Source organism: Pseudorasbora parva, chromosome 22 (assembly GCF_024679245.1).
Source record: "Pseudorasbora parva isolate DD20220531a chromosome 22, ASM2467924v1, whole genome shotgun sequence".
Classification (NCBI taxonomy): Eukaryota; Metazoa; Chordata; class Actinopteri; order Cypriniformes; family Gobionidae; genus Pseudorasbora; species Pseudorasbora parva.
This window is the reverse complement of record NC_090193.1, coordinates 18,173,835-18,189,747: the sequence shown is the minus strand read 5'-3', so window position 1 is coordinate 18,189,747 and position 15,913 is coordinate 18,173,835. Positions and strand designations below refer to the sequence as shown.

General features: G+C 38.2%; 1 protein-coding gene across 1 annotated transcript in view; it reads left to right on the top strand.

Annotated features, from left to right (window-relative positions):
- The window catches only part of LOC137058695 (spermatogenesis-associated protein 16-like), a 175,613-nt gene extending 169,945 nt beyond the window's left edge, over window positions 1–5,668 (top strand). The window contains exons 11-12 of the mRNA XM_067432061.1: window positions 1,330–1,519; window positions 5,589–5,668. Coding sequence (XP_067288162.1) covers window positions 1,330–1,519; window positions 5,589–5,605 — 207 coding nt within the window. The 3' untranslated portion in view covers window positions 5,606–5,668. The remainder of the gene's footprint in view (window positions 1–1,329; window positions 1,520–5,588) is intronic.
- The last annotated feature ends 10,245 nt before the right edge of the window (window positions 5,669–15,913 follow it).

Sequence of the window (15,913 nt, the reverse complement as noted above, 5' to 3'; positions counted from 1 at the left end):
CGCGTTCGGTTACGACAGTCAGACAGGTAAAACTCTCCAAGATCATATATTCCCTTAATATATAACTTGATCTGTAAATAAGGGCTGTGGATTTGAGTTTATAACTGTTTCTGAACGGTGTTGTATCACTATCGGGTGGCAACACAAGGACTTTTCATTTGCATCACAGACACAATAACTGGAATTTAAAACTGTGAAGAAACAAATGATCAGTAAACTGTTGGACAGATATACATTATAGACTAGGATCTAAGTGCTCAACATCTCTTCTCTTTGTGCCGTGAACTCTTCAATGCGCACTAGCGCTGTAACTCTGACTCTGCGTTGCTTTAAGCACAACATTCTGCACCCGGGATGTGCATAAGCACTTAGTGTCGCTCTGATTTGAAGTGTTTCATATGATTTGTGCAGTGAATGATTATAAGAAGCCTATCTTGTTCTCTCGTTTCTATCATATCTTTGCTGCCCCTTTAAAAGCTGCATTTTATATCTTGTCATTTTATGCTATTATATATATATATATATATATGGGGTGGGGTATGTGTGTGTGTTCGGGGGTGCTCTCTCTTTTTTGAACATACATCCCTGTGTAACCAAATGTACATTTTATTTAATACCATTTAAATTGTACATTAAAATTTTATGTGATAACATTTATTAAATTATATTCATGCTTTAAAATATGTGTACATTATAGCAATGAGAGTGGATTGAGTTCACATAAGAATCTTTAGATTTTGGACTGAAAATCTAATTTTGATGAAAGTGCTGCAAGGCAAGAAGCCCTTGGATTGAGAAGCTTCAAAAAGGGGCAAAAAAAAAGAATTCATAAAAGTGCTACGAAATCCATCACAGCTCTCAAATACAATTTGTGGCATTTGCATACTCAAAGTTTGCATGTCAGGACTCAAGTATGATGTCAATAACAACAGACATTTGGTTTTTGCTTCTTTTATAATCAAACCACGTAAAAATGTGCAAAATTCAAATGAGATTTGAGAGCTATGGCAAAGGAAAAACAACTTGATAAAAAAATTGAACAGTTATTATTTGGTTTCAAAGGACGCCTCATGGTGAATCACTGAAAAATGTGGCGTAGAAACAATTTTCACTTTGGTAAGTAACAAACTAAATGAAATTAAATATTGAAGTAGAAAAGACCTCTCTTGTTGTGCTTTTTGCTCCTTTTTTGACAGTGACTTTTACCTGGTCACTATATTTAAAAAGAATAGCTATATAAATGAATCTCAATGTTCCATAAAAGAAAAGGATTTGGAACTAAATGAGCGGGAGAGAATCCTCATGTGTGGGGGAACTTTTGTTTTACAGGTGGAGGCAGTGAAGGATATGCTTTATCATTTAGAGGAGATCTACCTGAAAAAGAAGGCACTGAGAGCCACCAGACAGCAAAAGGCTAAAGAGAAGAAAGCTCTAAAAAAGACGTCCCTCAAGAGTCCCACCACACCACATCAGGGCGAACCAAATGCAGTGGCCGACCCTCAGCCCAGTCATCCAATAAGTGAGCATCTTCCGCCACCCCACAAACACTTATCTTCTGCCAGGAAGTAGGACACTCCACCAGGCCATTACTCCACCCTGACGGAAATAAATGGGCTTTGCGGGCGAACCATCATTCAGATCCGTCTTTTCGCAATCCATCACACATTCATTTTACGACTGCCTCCCCGACACAAGAAAACCCCTTCCCACATGAATGTACCTTCTCCTGGGTATCTACATTCGGTTGACATGAATAAAACAGCATCTTTTTTCCAAGCATATGTAGCACTGAAAGCGTCCTGTTTCACTTATGTAACCATTCATATAGAATATGGATGAATCTCATGAACACATTCATGGGCTATTTAACCCCAAATTCAATAGGAAAAAAGTAAGAAATGACTGTATATTCTGTTAAAAGAAAATGAAGCCTGGTTTTAGTATCATTAATATATTTTTTTCTTTGACAATTAAGCTAATTTTCCACCCAAATACGCCATTACCATAATGCATTTGACATTTTACTTTTGAGTTTTATGCAATCATTTTCTCAATAATGATCCTCATTACAGTGTTAAATGTTTTGTCACATAACCTAAAAATGCACTTCATGCGTTAACATTTAAATAACTGATTTTGTTTAAGTCAAATATTTTATTTTAAAGTCATTTTAAAGTAACTTTTTTGGTGAACAATTGTTTTTATTAAATAATCTATTACAAAAAGAAACAGCATACACATGAATATACCCTCCCCATCCCCACCAAATATTTATAAACTTATAATAAAACACTTTATAATAATAAAAAATAAGGCCAATAGCATTTTGTTTATATCACAGCTTGGGCAGAGCCGTTGAGCTCGGCAAAGCCGCAGTAATCTCTAACCGTTTCTCCTCCATATCGCTTTAAAACAAAATTTTGTGCAGAATTCAAATGGCTCTGATACGTTTTCTGTAGCCTGACGTGGTCATACTCAACTCTAGTCAGAATATGAGTCTGAAACTGCTCCATTGGGCTGTGATTATGGGGCGTGTTTCAACCGAACCAGGAAAGACATCAATTGGATAGACCTACAACCAATCAGAGCAACGAAGCGACGCATTGTCAAATGTCAACAGAGCTCATATAATTTAATGATACACAGAGTACTTACCCAACATGATCATCATTTCTGAGAGAAATTGTGAAGGTGAATGCAGATACAAACAAGCTCTCCGTTTAGGATTCGAACAAATATAATCCAAGCCCCTTTGATGACGTGCATGATTACGTTACTGTTGATCATCTGTCCATCATCGTCTAAAGCCCGCCCTGATGATTTCATTGGTCCAAACAGTTTCTGTTCGGGGATAATTACTCCTCTATGGATCGAGGCCAGACCGAACTGCCCGACCTAAAAAATGTGTGGGCGGGGCTAAGTTCGGCTGGCATCCAGGCTACGTTTTCTGGTCTTCGCCGACTCGAACATGATCCCCTTTGCGGCAGTTTGCGTGACACTAACGTGAAACTAGACTTAATTTGCTCCAATGGAAAGCACTGTTTTTACACTGTTCTGAATTGTTCACTATCTCCTACACTCTAAAAAATGCTGGGTTAAAAACAACCAAGTTGGGTTGAAAATGGACAAACCCAGAAATTGGGTTGTTTGAATGGGTCCATTCAATGGGTTCAATCAACCCAATTTCTGGGTTTGGTCATTTTCAACCCAACTTGGTTGTTTTTAACCCAGCATTTTTAGAGTGTATAAAAAAATAAATTAAAAAAAAGTAAAATTTAGGCAAAAAAGATTTAGCACGCATATTTTTAAAGTAAATTTCACTTGAAATTAAGTAAACTCTACTTAACTAAATGAAGTAAAATTAACTAAGAAAATAAGTAATAGCTGATTTTTTTCTCTTTAGTTGACTTATTAGTTTTTTCCTTTGCAATACTTTTTACTCAAACAATATAACACTGAATTAAACAACCCTTTGACTTAGAACATCTAAGTAAATAATGCAATAAATATTGTGTAGACATCACCTGCATAATAGAAGTAATGAAGCACTTGGTACAGAATAGACAGTGATGGTAACATTCAAGTGATCGTTTCTGAGTATGAATGTTTCACTTTAGAAAATGAACTCCAAATGTCACAAAATGGTAAGTTAAAAAGGAAATGATAAAACAGTGAACATACAGCTGGAAAACAGCAAAAAATTGGCCTTATTAATTATTCAAATTATTTTACATGATGGGAAAACTGGTATCAAAAAAGTTGAGTAGTTTTACTTAATTTTATAACGTTGAAATGTATGCTTTAATTTCTACAAGCTTGAGTTGAGTACTAATATAGAATTTACTTTATATAGGTGGCCTTAACTACTACATATGTACTTACATCAAAAAATAAGTACAATGTATTATTGTGTTCATATTGTATTGCAAAACACTTTTGCTGATATTGAGGTGGGATAGGTAAAGTTTTTAAAAATGTAAGTACAATGTAAAAACCAAGCGCTACCTCCCAATACAGAAGTGAATTAAACTGCAATTCCTAAACTGGCCCACTAGGGACAGGCTCCAGAAGGGAGAAGAATCTCCTTGAGCCCCATGTTAAAGGGTTAGTTCACCCAAAAATTAAATTTATGTCATTAATGACTCACCCATATGTTGTTCCACACCCGTAAGACCTCCGTTCATCTTCAGAACACAGTTTAAGATATTTTATATTTAGTCCCGAGAGCGTATGCAAGTGAATGCACACTTTACTGTCCATTTCCAGAAAGGAAATAAAAACATCATTAAAGTAGTCCATATGAGACATCAGTTAGTTAGTTAGTTAGTTAGTTAGAATCTCTTGAAGCATCCAAAATACATTTTGGTCCAAAAATAACAAAAACTACGACTTTATTCAGCATTGTCTTCTCTTCCGCGTTTGTTTTCAATCCTCAAATAAAGATTCAAACGGTTATGAATCAGTGAATCGATCAATGATTCGGATTGCCAGTGTCACATGATTCAAATCATGAATCAATCTGCTGATTCATGACCGTTTGAATCTTTATTTGAGGTTAAGAGAATGCGGAAGACAATTACTTTCACTTTGAATGAATGGTGGACAGCCATTTATCCACTGTCTTTTAGTCATTGCGTCCCCTAAGCTCCGCCCACGTTTAGGGAGGGCGGGACGCTTTCGATTCTAGAGAGCATTTGATTGGACAGAAAATCTGATGAGAATCTGAAGTGCTGTGATGTCATCAAAATCATTGATCCATATTGGCTGAAGTGGTAAGGTGTGTTCGACATCGGCTGCGGCTGGATGCATGCGATCGGCGAGAGTAGCCGAGTGCAGGCGGGGAGGAGCTGCAAACGGAGACGTGAAGTCGGACACTTTCTGCTTCCCGCAGTGACGCTTGCGCTGCGTTTGCAAACTTTATCACAGCTGAAGTTAAATAAATGCAATATATCTCAAATACACAGATGTTTCAGAAGACATTTTCATTCAACACTGTATGTACTGCTTAATAAAGCGTCTGTTTGGACAAGATTAAAGCTCAACATATAAACCTACACTATTAATGAAGTGTTGTCAATGTTTTTATCAGTTTAATAAACCTGACAATATAACATCGCCACTACATCAAAAGAGGTTTTACTGTTATAAATAAATGATTTGAGAGCATTAGCGTAACATAAGGTTTTAGAATAAACATGAAACACACGTGATCGTTGTCATGCGGTGAATCCGGCCAATCATGGATCAGATGTGTCGTCGTCAGAGCTCGAGCAGCCTGCTGCAGTCCCCCTTGAGAATCTGCAGCGGCTGCCTCAGCTGGCTGCTCGCGAATCGCTCTCGCGGTAATTTGTTGACATACGTCACAGTCACGTGCCGTCGACGCTGTCTCAAGTCGGACAAAATTTCTAACCGGCATGCACTGCTTCAAGTCAGCCGCCGATTGGTGTGCGCATCGCTGGGTGAAGTCGAACAAGCCTAAAGACTGTAAGATTTGAATGCGTAAATCTTCTAAATGCAAAATGTGTCATTGTTTTGAAGTACAGTACAGAAAACACATCACTGAAGCATGACTATATTATTGTTTGCAGGGGAGTTAATGGTCTGAATTCACAGGTTACAGTCGGAAGTGGAGGAAGATTGATCAGACGCTTCAGAACACAAGGAGTAAACACACACACACACACCCACCAAAGGCTCCGTCACTCACGTTCTGGGGGAAGATTGATTGCTCGCACGCACACAACAGGGGTCCCACGGGAGGGGGCCGTTTTCAGCTATCCAGCCGTATTGACAGCTGCGGAAATCTCTATGCACACACACATATGCACAGTGCTGATTCATTTAAGTCCTTGAGCTCTGCAACATACAGTACGCGCAATCTCCGTTAGCCAGGACCCAATTATAGACCGTCCCAAACTATAGTGCTTAGCCCTGAGTTTCTGATGGGCCCATCCGGTGTCCTTAGGCAATTAGGAGCGTTTGGTCGAGTCCGCACGGCCCCTACAGTGTTAGGGTCAGCAATTAGTGTGTATTCATTTCAATACATTAAAGGCGTTCATCGAGTGGGGTGAGAAGCGAAGACATTTGCATTGCACACTATCGGCATGTTGTGGAGATTAATTACCGCCGCGTGTTTTCTAAATGGTAAACCGTTATTGTAATCCACTCTTGCATGTAAAATTAAGAGGAATTCACTGCACGGCAGCAGCACTATAAAGAGAATATGTGAGGCTGTTTTCAGTGCTGTTTAGATTCTATAATGATGTTTCTCAACGCTGTGGATTTTGATAAAGCGTGATAAACGTGTACCGATCCAGTTTTCGCTTGTGTAAGCAGCTCGGGTGTTACATCATTATATACTACAGGAGTGATTGAAGTATTCCCGTCCACAGCTTGAGAGGAAAGGTTTTAAATTAAAAGGAGATGAGAGTTTTGCTGTTCTCTGTTCTGCTACAAAATAACCACCGCTCAGTGGTTTACATGATAAGCTATTCGTTTTCTTTAACTAATGCATGAAACCATCGATGTGGGTCTCAGCACACACACAGGTGCTGTAAAAAACTTTTTATAGGTTTTATGTTTACCGTTTACATTAGTTCTATTAAAGATGCATTTATCAAATATATATTTTAGGTGCAGAATTTGGTCTTAATTTATTAAAGGGAGCAGCTATTTGTCTAAATAGCAACACAATGTATTTTCTTTGCACTAGTTACATGCTATTTATAATTAGGAAAGTGGCAGATACTATCTGGGCTAAATGGGCTAGCACAAGGATTTGAGTGTTTGACAAGGGCCAAATTGTGATGGCTAAATGAAGGGGTCAGAGCATCAAAACTGCAGCTCTTGTAGGGTGTTCCTGGTCTGCAGTGGTCAGTATCTAAAGTGGTCAAAGGAAGGGACAGTGGTGAACCAGTGACAGGGTCATGGGCGGCCAAGGCTCATTGATCACGATGGCCCGATCAAACAGACAAGCTATTGAAGCTCAAATTGCTCCAGAAGTTAATGCTGGTTCTGATAGAAAGGTGTCAGAATACAGTTTGTGGGGTATGGGGCTGCATAGCCACAGACAAATCAGGGTGCCCATGCTGACCCATCCACTGCCAAAAACGGCAACATTGGGCATGTGAGCATCAGAGCTAGAACAGGAATGGTCGGGTGCATGTGCGTCACTTACCTGAGGAACACATGGGCCAAGGATACACGATGGAAAAAAGCACGCTGGCGAAGGCAGTGTGATGCTTTGGGCAATGTTCCACTGGGAAACATTGCCCAAAGCATCACACTTTGGCCAATGTTTGATGCCCAAACATCAAACATTGGGTCCTGCCATTCATGTGGATGTTACTTTGTACCACCTACCTAAACATCACACCTTTCATGGAAACGCTATTTCCGGATGGCTGTGGCCTCTTACAGCAGGATAATGTGCCCTGCCACAAAGCAACAATCGTTCGGGAATGCTTTGAGGAGCACAACAATGAGCATCTGTGGGAAGTGCTGAACAAACAAGTCCAATCCATAGAGGCCCCGCATCAAATTTTACAGGAATTAAAGGATCTGCAACTAACATCTTGGTGCCAGATACCACAGTGCACCTACAGGGGTCTAGTGGAGTCCATGTCTCTAGATACAACTCAGATCACTCCTTTACTGTACACTACAATTAAAAAGTTTGGGGTCGGTAAAAAAAAAAATATATATATATATATATATATATATATATATATATATATATATATATATATATATATATATATATATATATATATATATATATACGTATAAACAGTGGGTATGGGAAGTATTCAGACCACCTTAAAATGTTTCACTCTTTGTTATATTGCAGCCATTTGCTGAAATCATTTAAGTTTTTTTTTCTCATTAATGTATACACAGCACCCCATATTGACAGAAAAACACAGAATTGTTGACATTTATTAAAAAAGAAAAACTGAAATATCAAATGGTCCTAAGTATTCAGACCCTTTGCTCAGTATTCAGTAGACGCACCGTTTTGATCTAATACAGCCATGAGTCTTTTTGGGAAAGATGCAACAAGTTTTTCACACCTGGATTTGGGGATCCTCTGCCATTCCTCCCTGCAGATCTTCGTTTTGTCAGGTTGGATGGTAAACTTTGGGGGACAGCCATTTTCAGGTCTCTCCAGAGATGCTCGATTGGGTTTAAGTCAGGGCCCTGTGGAGAAGGTTTTCATCCAGGATATCCCTGTACTTGGCCGCATTCATCTTTCCCTCAGTTGCAACCAGTCGTCCTGTCCCTGCAGTTAAATAAACACCCCCACAGCATGACGCTCAATGTGTATATATATATATATATATATAAACTTTCAAAAGGGACAGAAAAGCCATTTTAAATGTTTCAAAAAAAATATTTTTAAATAAATGCTGTTCTTTTGAACATTTTCAACATAAATATTTTGATCGCTGACAGCTTCTTCACCAGATCCACCATCAAGTGACAGTCACACCAATATTGGATTGCTAAGAAGATAGGAGAAGGTAGAAGGGTAGTTAATAGTGTCACGGTCACTAAAGACCCAGGGTTTAAGATTTATTATTACACGGCTCTGTGAAATACTTGATTCTGATTGGTCAATCGCGCATTCCAGCTGTATGTTATTTTCAGATAACAACCGCTCATACGGGTACTTCGAGTTATCTTGACCGGTACTACTTCTATGCTTAACGCTGGCTCCATCTTGTGGCTTAAGCAGCCGTGGGTTACAATGGAAGACTTCAAGGCAGGTTTCCTTTTTAACGTTTTTAATATAGATATTTTTCTTACACAAACGCATCGATTTGAATCAGAAGGCTCAATTAACCCATCGGAGTCGTGTGGAGCACGTTATTTGACGGACAGCTGCATTTTTTATGGACTTCAAACACTACTACAACTACTGCTGTATTTGTCTGAAAGATGAATGTCATATACACCTATAATGACTTGAGGGTGAGTAAATCATAGGCTTGGTTTCATTTTTGGGTGAACTAACCCTTTCAGCAGTCACTTTCAACATTTAGCAAGGGCATATGGCAAATCTTCAGCAATAGATAAAGGCTTAAAGCAGGTTGGAACTGTTTTTCTTCGCGGAAGCTTTGCGTAAGAGCTAATAAAATATTTAATCTCAAGACAATATTTTGTGTCTAATAATTATTTATTTGAGACTAGTAGCCGGAATAAGCGGGATAATGTACACCCAGCCGGTTGTTATCGCAACCTCCGCTTCGCGTCGGGGTCCTGATCACTCTGTCAAGGTTTATTCTGCGATAACAACCGGCTGGGTGTACATTATCCCTTACATGATCCCAAACGTTTATTTTGGACATGTATTATCCACCAGACAAAAAAACTGTACATCCAGTCACTTTGTCCATGTTACCATTCTCACTGTTATATTTTTAAAATTCAAAATGTTTTCAACATCTACAGTACATAATATCATCCTGAATCTGGAACAATCTCTGTCTGTAAGGGTCAAGGCTGGTTAACCATACTGGGAGAGCACTGCATCACATACAGGAATGCTACTATAATGGAAATCACAACATGTGTGTGTATGTATATGTAACAAAGTGTTGCTATGTAACAAACATAGCGATCCATTATGAGAGCTGTGCAGTGATTTGGTAAACTGGTCAAATTTTACACGAATGAAGAGCTGTACTGTCCAATCAGCATCCGGGACCACCACTATCCACTATAAATAATAATGAAAGAACAACAAACACAATTCAGTAATAATTATATGATAAAAATTATAATTCAGAAGCATCTTATGAATCAGTCAACACCCCGTAGAGCTTCAGTGAGGTCTGAAACCGACCGCCCGCTGTTGTGAACGCTGCCCAGCTCTTGGAGCCAGATATCAAACTGCTGAACTACAGTATATGATGAATATTTACAGGAACAAGCTAGATGCTGGATTAGCATGTGGATTGACTCGCAACATGAATGTAAAGAACTTTAGTATATGGAAAACCAAGCTGTTTGACTAACAAAAATACAGTTATCAGAGAGAAAGACGGCAGATCCCGGTGTGTGGAAGGAGGTGCTGGTTTTGCTGTGATTTCAGGTGGAATAAACGGTTTGCTCTGAGCCCAAGAGAGCATGCAGGTAAACATCTCTCCTGCCATGTTATTTTTTTCCTCTAGTAAGAAGTTGGGAGATCTTTCTGATCAAATAGAGTGAACACAGAAGGGGTGCTTGTGGGACTAAAGAAGTACAATTTTCCATTTTTTCCTCTCTCTGTCTGTTCCTGTCTCCCATTTCCAAGAGGAAAGGTAGAGACAGGTGTGAATCTGCCACTAGAGTGTGGAGTGCAAAATCCGACGAGTCCATCTCATTTCAAACTAATCCACAATGAGAACAAGCAGAGTTCTTCAGAAGAACTTCACGCTTTAAAGACGACACACGCTTTGTGAAGGCTCTGTCTGGAAATAGGCTACTCTGTGTTCTCAAGCTGTCGTGAAACATTTTAAAGGGAATGGTTTAGCAGGAGACCATTCAACATCAAACCATCATGACACATTTAAACTATCCAGAGACAGATTAAAGGAATGCAAAAAAAGAAACTCGCATGACTTTCTTTCTTCTGTGGAACTCTAAAGGAGATATTTTGAAGAAAGTTCACCCAGTCAAGCTACATATCGAGTCCATATGAGTCTTGTGCTGCTTTCCAAGTCTTCTAAAGTCATAGCTGTGTTAGACTTTTACTAAAACTTGACACAACACGACTGGTCTGAGGACCATTTGCAAGAACAAATGACATTTGTTGTTTCACATCAAGATTTTAATGACTTGCTACTTAGAAATGTCGGTCTGTTCTTCAAAAGCTATTGTATGGCTTCAGAAGACAAGGCATAATACAAATTAGTCATATTTGGATTGCTTTTATTGTGTATTTTTATAGCTTTCCTTTCCATGGCCACCATTTACAATCACAGCAGCTTTGACATTTTGCATTGTATGTTTAAGAAAGAAAGTCTTTTCACATTCATTGTCTATTCCTCTATTCTTATCTTATTCTTAACTTCTAATGATTTGTTTTCTACAGCGGCCGACTTGTCGTATAAGATCAAAGAACCTGAGAAAAAAAGAAAAAAAATATTATTTCATTTGGCTTGATGATCACTGACAAAAAGTGACCCTCAACCATTTTATATCACGATAAAAGATCAGTACATTAGCAGAAATCAGACTTTAGGCCATTCCGTATGAAAATGAATGAATGTGATCTGCAGACATGATTTTTTTGGTTACGTCCATACCCCATAAAGCAGGGTTATGATCAAAGCACGCAGTGCTGAATTATGTAAGGGACTTTCCAGTAAATCTATGGAAAGGGTAATACTTCAGTTTTACAGCTCAGCTGTAGTAAATTACCGGCACTGAATGAGATTTATTAAAGTCCTGACTAATATTAACTTATAAACCTTTTTATTGCAAAATCATAAAGTCTTTATAAAAAACAAAATGCCACGCAAATTGGAAAAACATGAAGCTAACTGTTATATTCAAATCTCGAGCATTTAAAGCATGAAATACGCCAATATTTATGGCTATATAGAATATTAAAGCACAGAATGCCTCTAATTAAGATTTTCATGATACTTGCAGCGTTTATGCCACCATTCAAACCATCAAAAAAGCTGTTTCGCGTGTGACCTTTAGCTGGTACACTTCAGTAACTGTGCTTTGTAAAAGGGATGAAGTATTTGTAGCACTGAAAAGATGAACAATTACAGCTTATTACGCCTCTCCTCAGCACGAACTACTGATCTTGTGCAATTTTATACTCGGAAATGCCTGCCTGCGGAAGATCACGGAAATTAGACTTTCTAATTTTTTCCCCAAACAAAAGGGACGAGTTTGAATCCTCTGCTGGAGTTTCTTCACCGAGTCTTGAAGTAAGATCTTTGAAGACACCCACAGGAGATTCAGAAGACATAAACAGGCGTTCTGAAAGCAGGCGCAGGGTGGCAGTCATTTAAATGATCTCAGACTGTGCCAGCAGCGTCAATAACGGGCATATTATCAATGCTCTGTGGCGAAAGAGTGGATGGAAATACAGGTTAAAAAGGTTTGGAGCATGCATATCGCACATGACACACTGAGCTGCCATAGCTGAGTAGTAGCCTGTCTGTACTCCGGAAATCAAAAGGATTTATTTAACTGTCACTCTCCAGAGGCCGTGTGTTACATCTTTATAATCCTGACCGAATTTTCAAGGTTATGTTTTTAATGCTCGTTAGACGCGAGGAAAGATTCCGAAAATATATTTAATTGGGTGCATTTATGAGGCGCGCTCTGATTTTGTCTCTCAGAGACCGAACAAACTCATTCTCTGAAACGAGAAGTGCATTTGAATTGAAGACGAGAGCAGTTTCGGGCGACAGTCATTATCGCAGCCTTGTGAGAGTTAACGTGGCATGCGCTCATTTGGGAATAATCAGAGTCTTTTGAACATAACGAACACTTCAACGGACTTCTTAGTTCCAGCAGAGAAAGGACTGGTGGAGAAAAAGTTGGAAGGGAGGGAGAAAAATATATGCACCTCGGCCCAATCTAAAGCAAAAGGAAAGTTTGGCTGGTTAGCACAGAGCAGCTGAGTTAGGTCCTGCTGCTAGATACTAGCTATGGTGTCTGCCAGCAAAACAACAAACAAAGACAACAAAATATTCAATTTAAAATTAGCCATTTAATATTTCAAATCATTATAATGTAAGACAATACGCTTCAAACCAACATGGAAGGAAAAAAATAGCCAAACAATGCAATTTTGACAATGCAAGTTTAGTTCAGGTTGTAAAATGTAATGTGATGCGACTCCACAAAAACCTAAAAATTATTGAATATATATATATATATATATATATATATATATATATATATATATATATATATATATATATATATATATATATATATATAAATGTACACACTCACATCAAGGTGTCACCACATGACACTATATGGAAGCTTGTTTCCGCCACAGAATATAAAAAATAAAAAGGTAATTACGACTTAATTTTTTGTAGCTGTTTTTGAAGTCAATCAAGAAAAAAATGCAGCTGTGTGTCAAATAACGTGCTCCACATGGCTCCGGGGGTTAATAAAGGCCTTTTGAAGTGAATCGATGTGTTTGTGTAATAAAAATATCCATATTTAAAACATTTATAAAGAAAAGTTCCAGCCAATCGCCTTCCATTGTGGCGGATATGTGTTCTTCCGTCACAAGATGGCACTAGACAGTCAACGACAGCGGAGTGACACGTTAAGCATAGAAGTAGTACCGGTCAAGATAACTCGTAGCACCCGGATGAGCGGTATGTTATTCACTTCGCCGCTTCTTATCTAGGAATAACATACCGCTGGAATGCGCGATTGACCAATCCGAATCAAGTATTCCACAGAGCTGTGTAATAAAAAGCCCAAATTGTGAGATGTAAACACAATCATGATATAAAAAGTCACAATTATCTATGTGACGGAAACAAGCTTCCATATGAAATCTTACCAAATGTTCTTACATTTAAATGTTTTTCAAACCAGCATGAATACAAAGAGTATATTTCTAATAACTGTGCCACAGACTGTAAAACCATATTTTAACCATAGACTGTAAAAAAAAATATGGACGTAGCGTCCGTGACGTCACTCATAGGATTCCGATAAGCCGTTCTAAAGTTTAGAGTAGGGTCGAGCTGGGCATCGCCATCTTGCGAGCGAGTCATCGCGTGTCACTCCAGGATAACAGAAAATGGGCAAAACGGCGGGATGTGGGCGGAGCTTAGGTGACGCAATGACTATAGACGGCAGATAAATGGCTATCCACCTGTCACTCAAAGTAACCACGCCCTTAATTATGCAGAACTTTAAGGCTTTATATAATGTAAACGAATCAGTTATAAAAAAAAATCCACCCCCCTCACAGTTGTCATGCAGGTCAAAATTAGTCGTATAGGCCAAAACCACAATTTGTACCAGACTGTAAACATGTATTTTTTATGTTTTTTTTTCTGCTGTAAAGTTGGGCATTTTAACATGGGGCTCAATGAGATTCTGCTCCCTTCTGGAGCCTGTCCCTAGTGGCCAGTTGAGGAATTGCAGTTTAGATTACTTCCGTATTGGCTTCAAGAGAGATCGCGGGAGGTTGCCGCTTGGTTTTAACTAGATTTTCATGATATTCTGCACTAGCTTAACTTCAAGTGAACAGGTATGCTAACAAATGATAACCATCCAACAAACGTTCCCCAGCTAAGTGAGAAGTCCCTACATTGCCCTTCAGTCTTTTAACATTCCCACCGGAGTCTCACCTGTGATGAGATCTTCAACAGGAAGCCTGGAGCTCATTGGGATACATCATCAATAAATCATTACAGTCTTTTTGTAGAGAAAACTCGCGGCATTCTAATGAGGTACTTACACAATCCGCGGTCCCACTACAAACAACCCAACAGCTTCTTATAGCTATTTGTACTCGGCTTACAAAAGCAGCTGTGAACTAATGCATCATTTAGCTGCACTTTTCTCATTATTGATTCCACGCAGCAAGCAAAGGAGAAGACGAAGGGAATGGAGAAACATAACTGTACCAGCTCATCTGATGTCCTAAAAAAACAAACTAAAAGAGTCCCTCTGCCCTCCGCCAGGCTCAGTCGGTCTTAGTGTTGCGTTATCTTGGCCAAATGACCTTTGACAGCAAGACTTACATGATGTATTTGCAAACAATACAATTTCATACTAAAACTACCAAGACCATTTTCAGAATAAATTGTCCAAACTGTCCAAACAATAAAAAAAAATCTATATTAGACTGATCTGAATTAGATGCACCGATGGATCGGCTGATTTTTAATCCATTTAAAATCATCTGCATATTTTTAGCATATGAAAAAGGATGGACCAGACTTTATTAAGTTTACATGCGAAACCAGCGGGCTCTGGAAAGTTTAGACCAAGGTGGAAACGCCCATAGCAAATGGTTTGGGGGGAAAAGAGTTCCTGGGACAAATGGAGGTAATTTTGGTGGAAACGGGATTTTAGACAGCATGCATAAAGATTAATTGGTCTTTTTAATTCGTACAATGAAGAATACATTTTACGTTGATTACTTGAGAGCTACTGTCAGAAGACCTACCAGAAAAGCACTTATTTCATAAGCATCTTTGTTATATCATATTGTCAAATGCATGTTGACCCGTTGAATGTTAAATGGATCCAATTTATTTTCAATAGAAATGATTTGATGTAGCTAACTAGCATCCTGTTTTGCTAATGGCGTCCACAGTAGACAGATGTTTGGAAGGCATTTTGAACCATTTCAGTTTTGGTACCATGTTCCAAGTGGAAGTCATGTGCCAAAGAGTATTGTGCCTAATTTAGATCCTACCTTATTTTATATGTTTTAGTTAAATTATGATATCATTTACAACTGAATAGTTTTATTAAACCGCAATATTAAATCTTCATATTTTATTATTTATTTCAATGTCCACAGGCTATATATTTAATTATATGGTCATATAAAATTGTAGGCATATTTCCTCCCTTTGTAGCACTTTGAGATTTTCTTTAAAATGTAAAGTGCTTTATAAATAAAATGTATTATTATTATTATTATATACTTATTTTATATATTTCAAAATTATTTTATTAATAGTTTTGATTGGTGGAAGAAGGTCAATCAAATGAGACTAATTACGATACTGGTTTTAATTGGTTTCAAATAAAATGAGTCATGTTCACAATGCTTTGAGACCTAGAATATGTTTTTAAAATGTTTTCCTTGTTGGTATTTAATGCTCTTATGTTAATTCATAACATTTGCTCTCTTTGTTGTTGTTTTTTTCAGACTTTTTATACACTGAAGTGGACAGATATCTAACTC